Source organism: Oncorhynchus gorbuscha, linkage group LG24, assembly GCF_021184085.1.
Source record: "Oncorhynchus gorbuscha isolate QuinsamMale2020 ecotype Even-year linkage group LG24, OgorEven_v1.0, whole genome shotgun sequence".
NCBI classification, from domain to species: Eukaryota; Metazoa; Chordata; class Actinopteri; order Salmoniformes; family Salmonidae; genus Oncorhynchus; species Oncorhynchus gorbuscha.
Window position 1 is genome coordinate 44,173,123 of NC_060196.1, and position 13,308 is coordinate 44,186,430.

General features: G+C 42.8%; 2 protein-coding genes across 4 annotated transcripts in view; both read right to left on the reverse strand.

The window, feature by feature from the left end:
* Window positions 1-1,730: 1,730 nt before the first annotated feature.
* Window positions 1,731-7,410, reverse strand: LOC124012703 (cell division cycle-associated 7-like protein). 3 transcript variants are annotated; one of them, XM_046326592.1, is made up of 11 exons: window positions 7,107-7,410; window positions 6,023-6,151; window positions 5,798-5,923; window positions 5,592-5,686; window positions 5,258-5,492; window positions 5,062-5,118; window positions 4,643-4,822; window positions 4,403-4,558; window positions 4,136-4,285; window positions 3,909-4,045; window positions 1,731-2,832 (listed from the first exon to the last, which is right to left on the reverse strand). In XM_046326592.1, the coding sequence occupies exons 1-11, from the start codon at window positions 7,122-7,124 to the stop codon at window positions 2,808-2,810; spliced, it is 1,308 nt and encodes a 435-aa protein (XP_046182548.1). In that variant the 5' UTR covers window positions 7,125-7,410; the 3' UTR covers window positions 1,731-2,807. The 3 variants fall into 3 exon arrangements, with proteins under 3 accessions (XP_046182548.1, XP_046182547.1, XP_046182549.1); XM_046326591.1 differs by having other exon boundaries at window positions 4,643-4,825; window positions 7,107-7,408; XM_046326593.1 differs by having other exon boundaries at window positions 4,643-4,825; window positions 5,885-5,923; window positions 7,107-7,406.
* Window positions 7,411-12,118: 4,708 nt separating this feature from the next.
* rapgef5a (Rap guanine nucleotide exchange factor (GEF) 5a) overlaps window positions 12,119-13,308 on the reverse strand; it is a 132,938-nt gene continuing 131,748 nt past the window's right edge. Inside the window, exons 24-25 of the mRNA XM_046325725.1 lie at window positions 13,249-13,303; window positions 12,119-13,031 (exon numbers count right to left, since the gene is read on the reverse strand). Of these exons, the coding sequence (XP_046181681.1) occupies window positions 12,913-13,031; window positions 13,249-13,303 (174 nt within the window). The 3' untranslated portion in view covers window positions 12,119-12,912. The remainder of the gene's footprint in view (window positions 13,032-13,248; window positions 13,304-13,308) is intronic.

Consider the following 13,308-nt stretch of genomic DNA (forward strand, 5'->3'; position numbering starts at 1 on the left):
ATCATGAGGGCCAGTCTCTCCTTTCCTCCTCCACCTTTTTTGATGAAGGTTGGCCTCTCGCTGCCTTCGGCTTTCTCTCCCTCTCTATCACAGGGGTGAGTCTGTCTCGCTCCCTCTATTATATGGTCAGTGTATCTCCCGTTCTCACCGTCGAATAATGGACACTCGCTCTCTGTATATTATAAGGGATACTCTCTCGCTGCCTCTCTCCCTCCGTTTGTATATTTGTCTGTATATTAAAAGGCTAGCCCTTATACTATACAGCAGGGCTGCCCAACCCTCTTCCTGGAACCCTACTGTTCTGTAGGTTTTCAGTCCAACTCTAATTTAGCATATCTGATTCAGCTCGTCAAGGTCTTGTTGAGCAGCTAATTAGTATAATCAGGTGTGTTAAATGAGGGTTGGACTGAAAACCCACAGGACTGTAGCTCTCTGGGAAGAGGGTTGGGCAGCCCTGCTATATAGAGACCAGCCCTTATAATACAGAGACTATCCCATATAACAGACAGCCTCTGTCTACTGTATATTATACGGAACAAAAATATAAACATGACATGTAAAGTGTTGGTTCCATGTTTCATGAACTGAAATAAAAGATCCCCAAAATTTTTCATACACAAAGAAAGCTTATTTCTCTCAAATGTTGTGCACAAATTTGTTTACAACCCTGACAGTGAGCATTTCTCATTTGCCAAGATAATTCACCCACTTGAAACATGTGGCATATCAAGAAGCTGATTAAACCACATGATCATTACACAGGTGCACCTTGTGCTTGGGACAATAAAAGGCCACTAAAATGTGCAGTTGTGTCACACAACACAATGACACAGATGTCTCAAGTTGAGGGAGCGTGCAATTGGAATCCTGACTGCAGGAATATCCACCAGATCGGTTGCCAGAGAATTTAATGTTCATTTCTCTACCATAACCTGCCTCCAATGTTGTTTTAGGGAATTTGGCAGTACGTCCAACTGGCCTCACAACCACAGACCACGTGTAACCAAGCCAGCCCAAGACCTCCACATCCGGCTTCTTCACCTGCGTGATCTCTCTGAGACCAGCCACCCGGACACCTGATGAAACAGAGGATTATTTGGGTCTGTAAACTAATTCTGATTGGCTGGGCCTGGCTCACCAGTCAGTGAGCCTATGCGCTCCCAAGCCCACCCATGGCTGCGCCCCTGCCCAATGTGAAATCCATAGATTAGGGCCCAATTAATGCATTTAAATGGATTGATTCCCTTATATGAACTGTAACTCAGTAAAACCGTTGAAATTAAGACGAATGCACTGAATAGGAGCGTCTGCTAAATGACTCAAATGTAAAATGGTCTCCACTGATCTACCTAAAGTTACACGCACGCTCATCCACATTTTAACCCGCCAGACAGGGAAGGCACCTGGTCGTTAGCCGTGGTCATGACTATCTCATGACTCAACAATTGACCCCAAGCCCAATTTAGATTCTTCCCCTTTTCTCCTGAAATGTGTTCACTAACCCAAGCCTTTCCAACGATCTTAATGTAAAAACACCCCTCATCAATACCACTATTTTATGGCTATTTTTATAGTTGAATTTTAGAATTGCAGCTGGAGACAGATAGCTGTGCCTTTTTGTGGGCGGTGCACTCCTCCCACATATTCAGGACTCAGTCTGCGAGGGTTGAGGGGACTAAATCTACACACATTCCAAACTGCTACTACAGCCACTGACAGACACCAACTAGTAAACATTTGAACTTCAGTTCTTTATTTCAGATTCAACATACAGTGTCCACTTTCAGAAGCAGTCTTAAAACCAACTCCATATAGAAGGGAAAAAACCCATTAAAACAGTGTAGTAAACAGTACACTATACATCCCATAGGTCCAATTGTATTGGCTATGGTCTATAAGGGAATATGTTCTGTTCCTTTCAGTAAAAGGTAAACCATGTCTTACTACTAGGGATGCAGTGGTAAAATAGGTGTAAACTCAAACTATGCTAATTTAGCAAACATTAGCATAGCAAACATTAGCAAACATTTTTAGTAAACATTATTCCCCAAATTAAAAAGGTATTGAATTTAACAGTGGTTGTCTGTACCCTCCGACACATCCAAGGTCTAATAAAAAGTTAAACTCCACTGCCTGACGGCTGTTGCATAAAAATATGATTTCAGAATTGGGCTGCCCGTGTAAACACAGTCTTGGAACCACAGATATCCATCTAGACCGGTGTTGCTCAATCTTTTTAGTTGCAGGGATCCACAAGTTATGGTTTTCCTGGGTCATATTCAGTAGTGTACACCGTAGCAAAATATTTTGCAACAATAAATGGTAATTACATGTTCTTACTGGAAAATGTCAGGTACTACCTCCTGTTTCAAAACATTGTCTCCCTACTGAACATGACTGTGATTAAATAGGGTGTTAGAGGGATGTGGCAGTCATTGAGGAACACTGTTCTAGACCATCTAGAGATCCAAAATGGACTCGAGTGAACTGTGGCAGTACTAAAGCAGAACAATTCTGTGTGTTAGTATGACCACGTCCTAATTATCTCTCCTTCTGCCCAAAGTGTGCACTTGTTCACTTCCATCCATTGATTTGTAGGGAAATGACTGGTATAAGACATTTGGTGGAAACTCCCTTTAGCCTCTGCAAATCCAATGCATTGTGGGAAGTAGTGAAGAGAGTAAACTTCAGGAGAAAGGAGAGATTGAGACACACCCTCTGTCTGCTGGGTCTCTCCCTCTGGGCCTCCAGGGTGTAATTGTCTGTCCTGACCAACAGGGGAGCTGTCTGCTTGTCTGGTCTTGTCTCTAGTCTCGAAGATCTTTTTGGATGCTGTGGAGAAAGAAAAGTAGACATTTTTTAATTAAAACAACATGTATTAGCTCAATCAAACACACAGCCAAATTAACACACACACACACACACACACACACACACACTACCTACCCAGTGGTAAAGTACTTCAATATTTTTATTTATTTAAAGTACTACTTAAGTAGTTTTTGGGGGTAACTCCATTACATTCCTAAAGAAAATAATGTACTTAATTTTTTTACTCCATACATTTTCACTGACACCCACAGTGGTGGAAAAAGTATCCAACTGTCATACTTGAGTAAAAAGTAAAGAACCTTAATAGAAAATGACTCCAGTAAGAAGTGAAAGTCACCCAGTAAAATACTACTTGCGTAAAAATATTTGGTTAAATATACATCTTAAACAAACCAGACGGCACCATTTTATTTACAGATAGCCAGATGCACACTCCAACATAATTTACAAAAAGTGTGTGTTTAGCAAGTCCGCCAGATCAGAGGCAGTAGGGAGGACCAGGGATGTTCTCTAGATACATTAAGTGCATGAATTTAACCATTTTCCTGTCCTGCTAAGCATTCACAATGTAACAGGTAGCCTACTTAAAGAGTAGCCTTCTGTCAGGGAAAATGTATGGAGTAAAAAGTTCATTATTTTCTTTAGGAATGTAGCGAAGTAAAAGTTGTCCATAAAAACAACATAAGTAGTACTTTCAAGTATTATTTTTACACCACTGGACACCCAAAAGTACAGGAAAATGGTCCAATTCACACACTTATCAAGAGAACATCCCTGGTCATCCCTACTGCCTCTAATCTGGAAGACTCAATAAACACAAATGCGTTTTTGAACATGATGTCCAAGTGTTTGAGTGTGTCACTGGCTACTCCAAAATAAAAAACACAAAAATCGTACCATCTGGTAAGGACTTTGAAATTATTTATACTCTTACTTTTGATACTTAAGTATATTAAAAACCAAATACTTTGACTCAAGTAATATTTTACTGGGTGACTTTCACTTGAGTCATTTTCTAAAATCGGGACTTTTCCACAAGTATGAAAACTGGGTACTTTTTCCACCACTGCACCTACCTCTCCAGGTAATCTTGGACATTGCTGTGGCCCTTGTGTTGAGCCAAATGGACGAGTTGTCCTGTTGCACAACGTCCTTCTCTCCGTCGACACAGACTGCAGTTACAGATACCTCTACAAAGAGGACACTCCCAGTCCTAGAGAGAGAAAAACACATGGATTTAGTGATAAAACAATATTTTTGGTGTACTGATGTGGTCGAGGTCAAGGGCTGTGTGTGTACTAACTGGATCCAGCAGGGCAGAGCGTACGTCCTCTCCGTAGCGGTTCCTCAGACAGGGCCCACAAAACTGACCTTTGCCCCCTGAACATACTCCGCTACGACACACCGTCTTGGTGTCCAGAGTCTTCTGTCTACACTGATGACAAGTGCTGCCCTGGAACACACACACACCAGTTCCATCTCGATCACAGGACAGATGGACAGACAGCAGAACTGAGCAGCTGATGAAAAGAGACAATTATAAAAGCCTTGCTGTGTGTGTGTCTCTTACGTGGTCCTTGTCCAGTATCTTGTCTTTGGCGCCTTCCGCCACGTTGTCCAGCTCTTCCTCCGTGATCTCGTCGACTGATCTAACATGTGTAATCTTCCTCCTCTTCCCACTGCTCGCCCTCCTCTTCTTCCCACTTCTTCTCAGCTCATCATCCACCTGGCCACACACAGACACACATCAGCAGAATCATAGAATGTGTGTGTGAACAAGCATATGTAAGTCATGTGTGCCCTTGTGTACCTCCAGTAGTTTCCTGACACAGACAGTCCTCACAGATTTGTTGTTATGTGAAGGGGAGGTAGTCCGCTCCTCCACCCCAAACTTCTCTGGCGGTCTGGCCGCACGCAATGGGTTCCTCCTCTCGCCCCCCTCATGCACACCTCGTCTACGAGGGGTCGGCTTCTCACTCACACGCCTCTTCTTCTGGAACACAACACCCACAATGCCCCAGTGAGAACTACAACACCCAGAAGTCAGGAGTCACCTGAGAAAGTCTGCGTGTTTCAGGGGATGAGTTTGAAGAAGACGAGCTGCAGTGCTGCCTATCTTTGGGAAGCAAGGTGATTTACAGATTCCGCCAGTCCAACTGTGGTAAATTAATCTGAAACATGCACAACATGAACCAATTCCATTAGCCCAAGTCAAGTGTACTAACTCACCATGGTAGAGGGGGGGAGTTCAGCCATGTTGGTCAGGTCAGCAAACAGCTTGGCCAACTGAAGGACAACAATAATAACACAGGATGAGAAAACCCTTCTAATATACACAATAATAACAAGAGAGAAAGTAGATAGCAGGGTTGTATTCAGTAGTGTAACCGCCTACAGAACACAACCCTGGTCAGCGGTTATGTACCATGGCCTTGTTCTCCTGGATGTTCTTGGCTCGTTTATTTAGAACTGGAGACTCAACCTCCTCTTTTTTTAGAGGCTGTTTCTGACCCCGTGTCACCATCCCACGGGACACCTGAGACACACCCCTTTTCAGATGCTCCTTTTCATTGGTTGTCCTCTTCGGAGTGGCGGTAGTGATTGGCTGGGGTTTCTTTGGTGCCTCCCCTTTCTTGGCAGAGAGTCTTTTGGTGGGAAACCTGAAGCAGAGTATTCAACTGTATTCAAAAAGCAGTGGATCATAGTGAATAGGGTGCCATTTGAGACACATACACACAGTTGAACACTCGTACACTCACCTAAAGGCAACACAGAGACTCCTTCTCGTGTGTGTCTCTGGCTCCTCCCCCTCGGAGTAGAAACCTGTGTCTTCATCACTCTCCTCCGCTACGCACTGGAGCGACAGAAAACAGGAGAGAAGAGTCATGGTACAACCAAGCATCCCCATACACACATACCACTGGAGAGAACAGTAGAAAAGAGATGCCATGTTAGGTCTCAATACCATAGCCTTCATCCTGCTTCTGAACCCTCTGTTCTCTTCCTCACCAAAGCCCTCCCCCTCACTGTCTGAATGGCTGAACAGACTTACCAACTCTGTGGTCACAAACTTTGACCTGAAACGCACAACCTGAAAAGTGAGAAAGATGGATGATTTCAATCGCTAACTGTAGCAGAATTAAGTAAACCAGGATTGTAGTGTGTGTGGTAAAGATTGGCAGCTACTCACCGGCTTCCCAGAGTCAAGGCTGCCCCTGCTGTCGTCTGATTCGCTGTCACTGGGCACTGACATTGCAAAACCCAGGAAGTCTTCATCGTCACTGGGACTTTCAAAGATGTCCGACAGGGCCCTGGGGGTCTGAAGGACAGACAACAGATTAAAGCCAAAGATAGTTGTATAACTAACTCCGCTATTTCCCCCTATTCATCCGTGTTAAAGCTACACTAATATATAATACCCTTTTCACACTGTCCTTTCCAGAAAGTAGTCTATGGTGGAGGTGTAGTAATGAGTTCAGTAATGAGTCAAAGAGCTGGCCACTAACAAAAATGTAAAGAGACCAAATGCATTCCTATTACACGGCCCCTGAACAGGCAGTTACCCACTAGGTCGTCATTGAAAATAAGATTTTTTTCTTAACTCACTTGCCTAGTTAAATAAAAGGTAAAAATAAAAATAACACAGCACTGATTTCTATGATAGGCTGTAGATATAAATTAAATGTATCTTATAAAATAAGGACCTGGACATTTTATGACTTGACTTAGCCTAGGCTTAGTAGAGCCAAAGGGCCTTATAAAGGACCCCGGACTGAGGTGGGTATCATTTGTGGAACGTTCCAACAGGAATCTGTTGCAAAAACGTCGTAAATAACAAGGCTGCCAACAAAGAACGCATACAGAGTTGTACAGTGGCAGAATAAAGATACCGGGTAGGGCGTGGACTATTTCACAAAATGTGTCACCCCCAAAGTTTATTCCGAAAAATGTCTGTCCTCACTCTGGTAGCCTATGGACAAACATTAAGAATAAGCTACGTGGTGAGTTGATGCCAATTCGGCAGCTAGTTAAATTGATGTTACTTTGTATGCAACCTTGTACTTTACGAAGTGTTTGGAACAGAAAAAAACTTGGACTGTACTGTAGGCTAAACAGCCCAGCGTAAAACCCCAAACCAGCAAGCAATGCAGATGCACAGTGGTTAGGAAAAACTCATTAGAAACCTAGAGGAAACAGGCTCTGAGGGGTGGCCAGTCCTCTTCTGGCTGTACCGTGTGGAGATATAAAAACTACAACTGTTAAACCTCACTTACCTTTGATGATAACGGCATTTTAACTCGTTTGAGAGACGAATGTTCCTTCTCTCAAAGTTCACATGCAGTTCACACAGACAGAGAATGAATGGTAAAAAAACAAACACGAGTTCATGTACTTGTCTCTAAAGTCAGGTGTGCAGTCGAGTTTTGAATTTCGTTCGAATATGTTTTCAACCTTGATTTTGTGAGCCCAGAATACTTTTCCTGTATGTAGAAGTCGTTATACGACGGCCGTGATAGTGAATGTATTTTTAACATCATTATTACAATGAGTTTCTGCTCCGAGTTACTCTCCTTCTCCCCCGGATACATAATGGAACAGCCCGAGTCCCGCCCTCTCCCCAGTTTCGCGGCAAAAGACAATGTAGGTGTGGCAGAATCTTACTGTCCCGAGAAATGAGCTTTTCAAGGTTCTGTGCTTTAAAATCCAACTACTGTACTGCAGTGACTGCAACAAAGAAGTCATAGCAAAGTTGAAACATTTGGCGCCTACATGTTTAGGATTTTCCTACATTAAGACAAAATTGAAAACAAATCTATGTTAAAACATACAGTGCATTCAGAAAGTATTCAGACCCCCTGACTTTTCCCACAATTTGCCTTGTTCTAAATTGATAACAAAAATAAATCTGCAATCTACATACAATACCCTACAATGACTAAGTGAAAACAGGTTTTTAGAAATGTTTGCATATTTATAAAAAATATAAAACAGAAATACCTTATTTACATAACTATTCAGACCCTTTGCTATGAGACTCGAACTTACATTTACATTACATTTAAGTCATTTAGCAGACGCTCTGGATAAGAGCGACTTACAAACTTGATTGGAATCCACCTGTGGTAAATTCAATTGATTGGACATGATTTGGAAAGACACGCACCTGTCTATATAAGGTCTCACAGTTCACAGTGCATTTCAGAGCAAAATCCAAGCCATGAGGTCAAAGGAATTGTCCGTAGAGCTCAGAGACAGAATTGTGTCGAGGCACAGATCTGGGGAAGGGTACCAAAAAATGTCTGCAGCATTGAAGGTCCCCAAGAACGCAGTGGCCTCCATCATTCTTAAATATAAGAAGTTTGGAACCACCAAGACTCTTCCTAGAGCTGGCCACACAGCCAAACTGAGCAATTGGGGTAGAAGGGCCTTGGTCAGGGAGGTGACCAAGAACCCAATAGTCACTCTGACAGAGCTCCAGAGTTCCTCTGTGGAGATGGGAGGACCTTCCAGAAGGACAACCATCTCTGCAGTACTCCACCTATCAGGCCTTTATGGTAAAGTGACCAGACGGAAGCCACTCTTCAGTAAAAGGCACACGACAACCCACTTGCCAAAAGGCACCCAAAGGACTCTCAGACCATGAGAAACAAGATTCTCTGGTCTGATGAAACCAAGATTGCCCTGAATGCCAAGCGTCATGTCTGTAGGAGACTTGGCACCATGCCTACGGCGGTGAAGCATAGTGGTGGCAGCATCATGCTGTGGGGATGTTTTTCAGCAGCAGGGACTGGGAGACTAGTCAGGATCGAGGAAAAGATGAACAAAGTAAAATACAGAGAGATCCTTGATGAAAACCTGCTCCACAGTGCTCAGGACCTCAGAGTGGGGCAAAGGTTCACCTTCCAACAGGACAACAACCCTAAGCACACCTCTAAGTCAACGCAATGTCCTTGAGTGGCCCAGCCAGAGTCTGGACTTAAACCCGATCAAGCATCTCTGGAGATACCTGAAAATAGCTGTGCAGCGACGCTCCCCATCATCCATCCTGACAGAGCTTGAGAGGATCTACAGAGAAGAATGGGAGAAACTTCCCAAATACAGGTGTGCCAAGCTTGTAGCGTCATACCCAAGAAGACTAGAGGCTGTAATCGCTGCCAAAGTGGCTTCAACAAAGTACTGATTAAAGGGTCTGAATACTTATGTAAATGTGCTATTTTTTAAATATTTTTATACATTAGCAAAAATGCTTTAAAACCTGTTTGGGCTTTGTCATTATGTGTAGATTGATGAGGGGAAAAACATTTTAAAATCAATTTTAGAACAAGGGGTCTGAATTATTTCCAAATGCACTGTATCTGCTTCAACAAATATGTATGATATCATGATGATTGTATTATTGCCTTTATTATTATTTTTAAATTCCATATAGCCTATTCCACATTCTGAATGGCCCGCCCCTGCAGAAGTCTCCCTCTTCTGTCACTCCCCCTTCTCCACGCCCACCACCACCAATTAGCCCGCTGAGCTCAAGACTTGTCTTCCACTGAAATAAATGACAGGGTTTGTAATGTATGCACAGGGAGGCAGTGGTGATGTCACCTCACGCTTAATGAGAAGTGAAAATGAGAAACAGCTGTTTTATTTTTATTATTTTCTTTGCTCTCTATCATTTCTCTCCTACTCCTCCATCCTCTCGTCCTGCTCTCTGATAATATTCAGAGACAGTGACCATCGACACAATGTTTATTATGACATAAAATCTCTAATTTATTCATACATAATCTCCAGTAGTAAACCTCTCTTTAGAAAAGACGTGTGGCTTCAGCAGTTAGGGACGGGGAACATACTGCTCTGCCCTTTCCTTTCTCCCGCTGTGTATGAAGACATATTGTGGAATGTAGGCCTACCTTTAAAACAGATAAATAATTACATCTCAAACAACATAATAATATTATGCATATTTACAAATCAACAATATTACAGTGGTATAAAGCCTTAGAGCAAATCGGAAATGGCACACTATTCCCTGGCTTATATAGTGCACTACTTTTAACCAGAGCTCCCTATTCCCTGTATAGTGCACTACGTTTGACTAGGGCCACATAGCTCTGGTCAAAAGTAATGCACTATATAGGAAATAGGATGCAATTTGGGACACACTCTTAGTGTCATCTTGCATTGTGATCTGGTGGGGATGTCACGTCATGCAAACAACAACATTCTTTAAAACAGAACTTTACATCATCATGGCAAGAAAACAACAACACCCCTCAGTCTCTTCTTCATTCCTCTTTTTTCTCTCCCCCCCATTTTGAAATCACATAGGACAGTAACAATCACTGGACCAACTCCACTCCCTAGTCTCCTGTTTTAAACATTCTAGCATTTCAGCTCAACCAGCAAACCTTTTTGGATACAATTCAATGTATTTACACATATGTCCTGCAAATCTTTACCGAGGTCTGTCTTTATACAGCTCCGGTGTGATATGGCACACAGGACTGTCACATTCTTAGAGAAATATAAATAAACAAAATATTACAATAAATAGTTATATAGCACTACTGCCCTGCTTCTACACACCTGAGCACTGTACATTCGATGTACTTGATCAGTCAGTGTGAATACCACAGGCCTTAACAGTGATGTACTTGATCAGACAGTGTGAATACACCAGGCCTTAACAGTGATGTACTTGATCAGACAGTGTGAATACACCAGGCCTTAACAGTGATGTACTTGATCAGTCAGTGTGAATACCACAGGCCTTAACAGTGATGTACTTGATCAGACAGTGTGAATACACCAGGCCTTAACAGTGATGTACTTGATCAGTCAGTGTGAATACCACAGGCCTTAACAGTGATGTACTTGATCAGACAGTGTGAATACACCAGGCCTTAACAGTGATGATGATACTTGAGGCCTTAACAGATCAGTGTGAATACACCAGGCCTTAACAGTGATGTACTTGATCAGTCAGTGTGAATACCACAGGCCTTAACAGTGATGTACTTGATCAGACAGTGTGAATACACCAGGCCTTAACAGTGAATGATCAGTCCAGGCCTTAACAGTGATGTACTTGATCAGACAGTGTGACAGGCCTTAACAGTGATGACTTGATACACAGTGTGAATACACCAGGCCTTAACACCAGGCCTTAACAGTGATGTACTTGATCAGACAGTGTGAATACACCAGGCCTTAACAGTGATGTACTTGATCAGTCAGTGTGAATACACCAGGCCTTAACAGTGATGTACTTGATCAGACAGTGTGAATACACCAGGCCTTAACAGTGATGTACTTGATCAGATGAATACACACAGGCCTTAACAGTGATGTACTTGATCAGTCAGTGTGAATCAGACAGTGTGAATACACAGGCCTTAACAGTGATGTACTTGATCAGACAGTGTGAATACACCAGGCCTTAACAGTGATGTACTTGATCAGAATACAGTGTGAATATCAGACCAGGCCTTAACAGTGATGTACTTGATCAGACAGTGTGAATACACCAGGCCTTAACAGTGATGTACTTGATCAGACAGTGTGAATACACCAGGCCTTAACAGTGATGTACAGTTGATCAGACAGTGATGAATACACCAGGCCTTAACAGTGATGTACTTGATCAGACAGTGTGAATACACCAGGCCTTAACAGTGATGTACTTGATCAGACAGTGTGAATACACCAGGCCTTAACAGTGATGTACTTGATCAGACAGTGTGAATACACCAGGCCTTAACAGTGATGTACTTGATCAGACAGTGTGAATACACCAGGCCTTAACAGTGATGTGATGTACTTGATCAGCCTTAACAGTGATGAATCACAGTGTGAACTTAACAGTGGCCTGATCAACAGTGATGTACTTGATCAGACAGTGTGAATACACCAGGCCTTAACAGTGATGATGTACAGTTGATCAGGACAGTGATGTACTTGATCAGACAGTGTGAATACACCAGGCCTTAACAGTGATGTACTTGATCAGACAGTGTGAATACCACAGGCCTCAACAGTGATGTACTTGATCAGACAGTGTGAATACCACAGGCCTTAACAGTGATGTACTTGATCAGACAGTGTGAATACACCAGGCCTTAACAGTGATGTACTTGATCAGACAGTGTGAATACACCAGGCCTTAACAGTGATGTACTTGATCAGTCAGTGTGAATACCACAGGCCTTAACAGTGATGTACTTGATCAGACAGTGTGAATACACCAGGCCTTAACAGTGATGTACTTGATCAGTCAGTGTGAATACACCAGGCCTTAACAGTGATGTACTTGATCAGTGTTGAATGCATTGACTGGGTTTGAACCAAGGCAATGTTGCTTAGTGAAATCTGTGTGTAACAGGCATTGAAACAGCTCTTCAGTCAGTAAAAGTGTAATAACAATGTAATAATCTCTATAATACCGTGGTATTAACGCCCAATAACAAAGTGTAATAGTAGGACCTTTATGTTGTGGTATGACAGGAGCAGAAATTATGAGGGCTTTGTGGTTTCTACAGGTACAAATAAAAAGGGATGTGTGTAATCTGTATATGGCATCTCTCCCCCATCCGGACATTTGCCACTGTCATCCAGAGTCATATCTCACCATGTGGCCTGAACACATACAGTATACATCTGCTGTACATCTACTGCATGATTTCCAGTCATATACTAACAGTTACTATCTACACTACAGTCTTTTGACTGTTTCCCTACTGAGGATCATTAATATACAATGAAACTAACTGTTAACTTAAGACCAGAAACACAATCTCAGTAACTGTACAAACTCCTCTGGAGAGTAGCTTAAAAACAGTATTCATGATAGAACAATAAAGAACGGCCGTCTGTCTTCTCCTTGGTCTTTGTCGTCCGTCAAAGTTTGACCTTCATAGAAAAAAGTCTGAATCAGGTTGACAGATATACATTTTCAGTCTGACCGCCGTCTCAGTGTGCAGCTCTGTGGTTGGCTGGCTGAATCAGGATGCTGAACTGTGATTGGCTAAGAGCCGGTGGCTTGCATGGCACCTTCAACACAAAGTGTATTTTCTGTGTGTGTGTTCAGGCACGAGGCTCCAGCTTGTGTGACAGTTGGAACAGTGTCTGTTGATTGTCGATGATGTGGAGGTAGTGAACGCTCGCCCTGACCTCTGCACTGTCGCTCCCCACCACCTCATTACCTAGGAGACAGACAGATACATGCGCACACACACACAGACAAAAACACTGAAGCTGTATGACTTCACCAGCAGAGACTGAACAGAACAACATTACAGAAACACAGGCACAGACAGACAGAGAGATACAGACAGAAAGAGAGACAGAAAGAGAGAGAGAGACAGAAAGAGAGAGAGAGACAGAAAGAGAGCCAGACAGAGACAGACAGAGACAACATACCGAGTTGGTCGCTTTGGCAGTGGCGAATCAGACGCACTGTGTCGGCGATCATGTGCTGAG

Excerpts from the sequence above, each read along its gene's own strand:
- LOC124012703 (XM_046326591.1), bottom strand. Across the intron at positions 4,559-4,642 it reads GTGTCAGGAAACTACTGGAG|GTGGATGATGAGCTGAGAAG; the intron begins GTACACAAGGGC and ends GTGTGTGGCCAG. Across the intron at positions 4,286-4,402 it reads AGATACTGGACAAGGACCAC|GGCAGCACTTGTCATCAGTG; the intron begins GTAAGAGACACA and ends TGTGTGTTCCAG.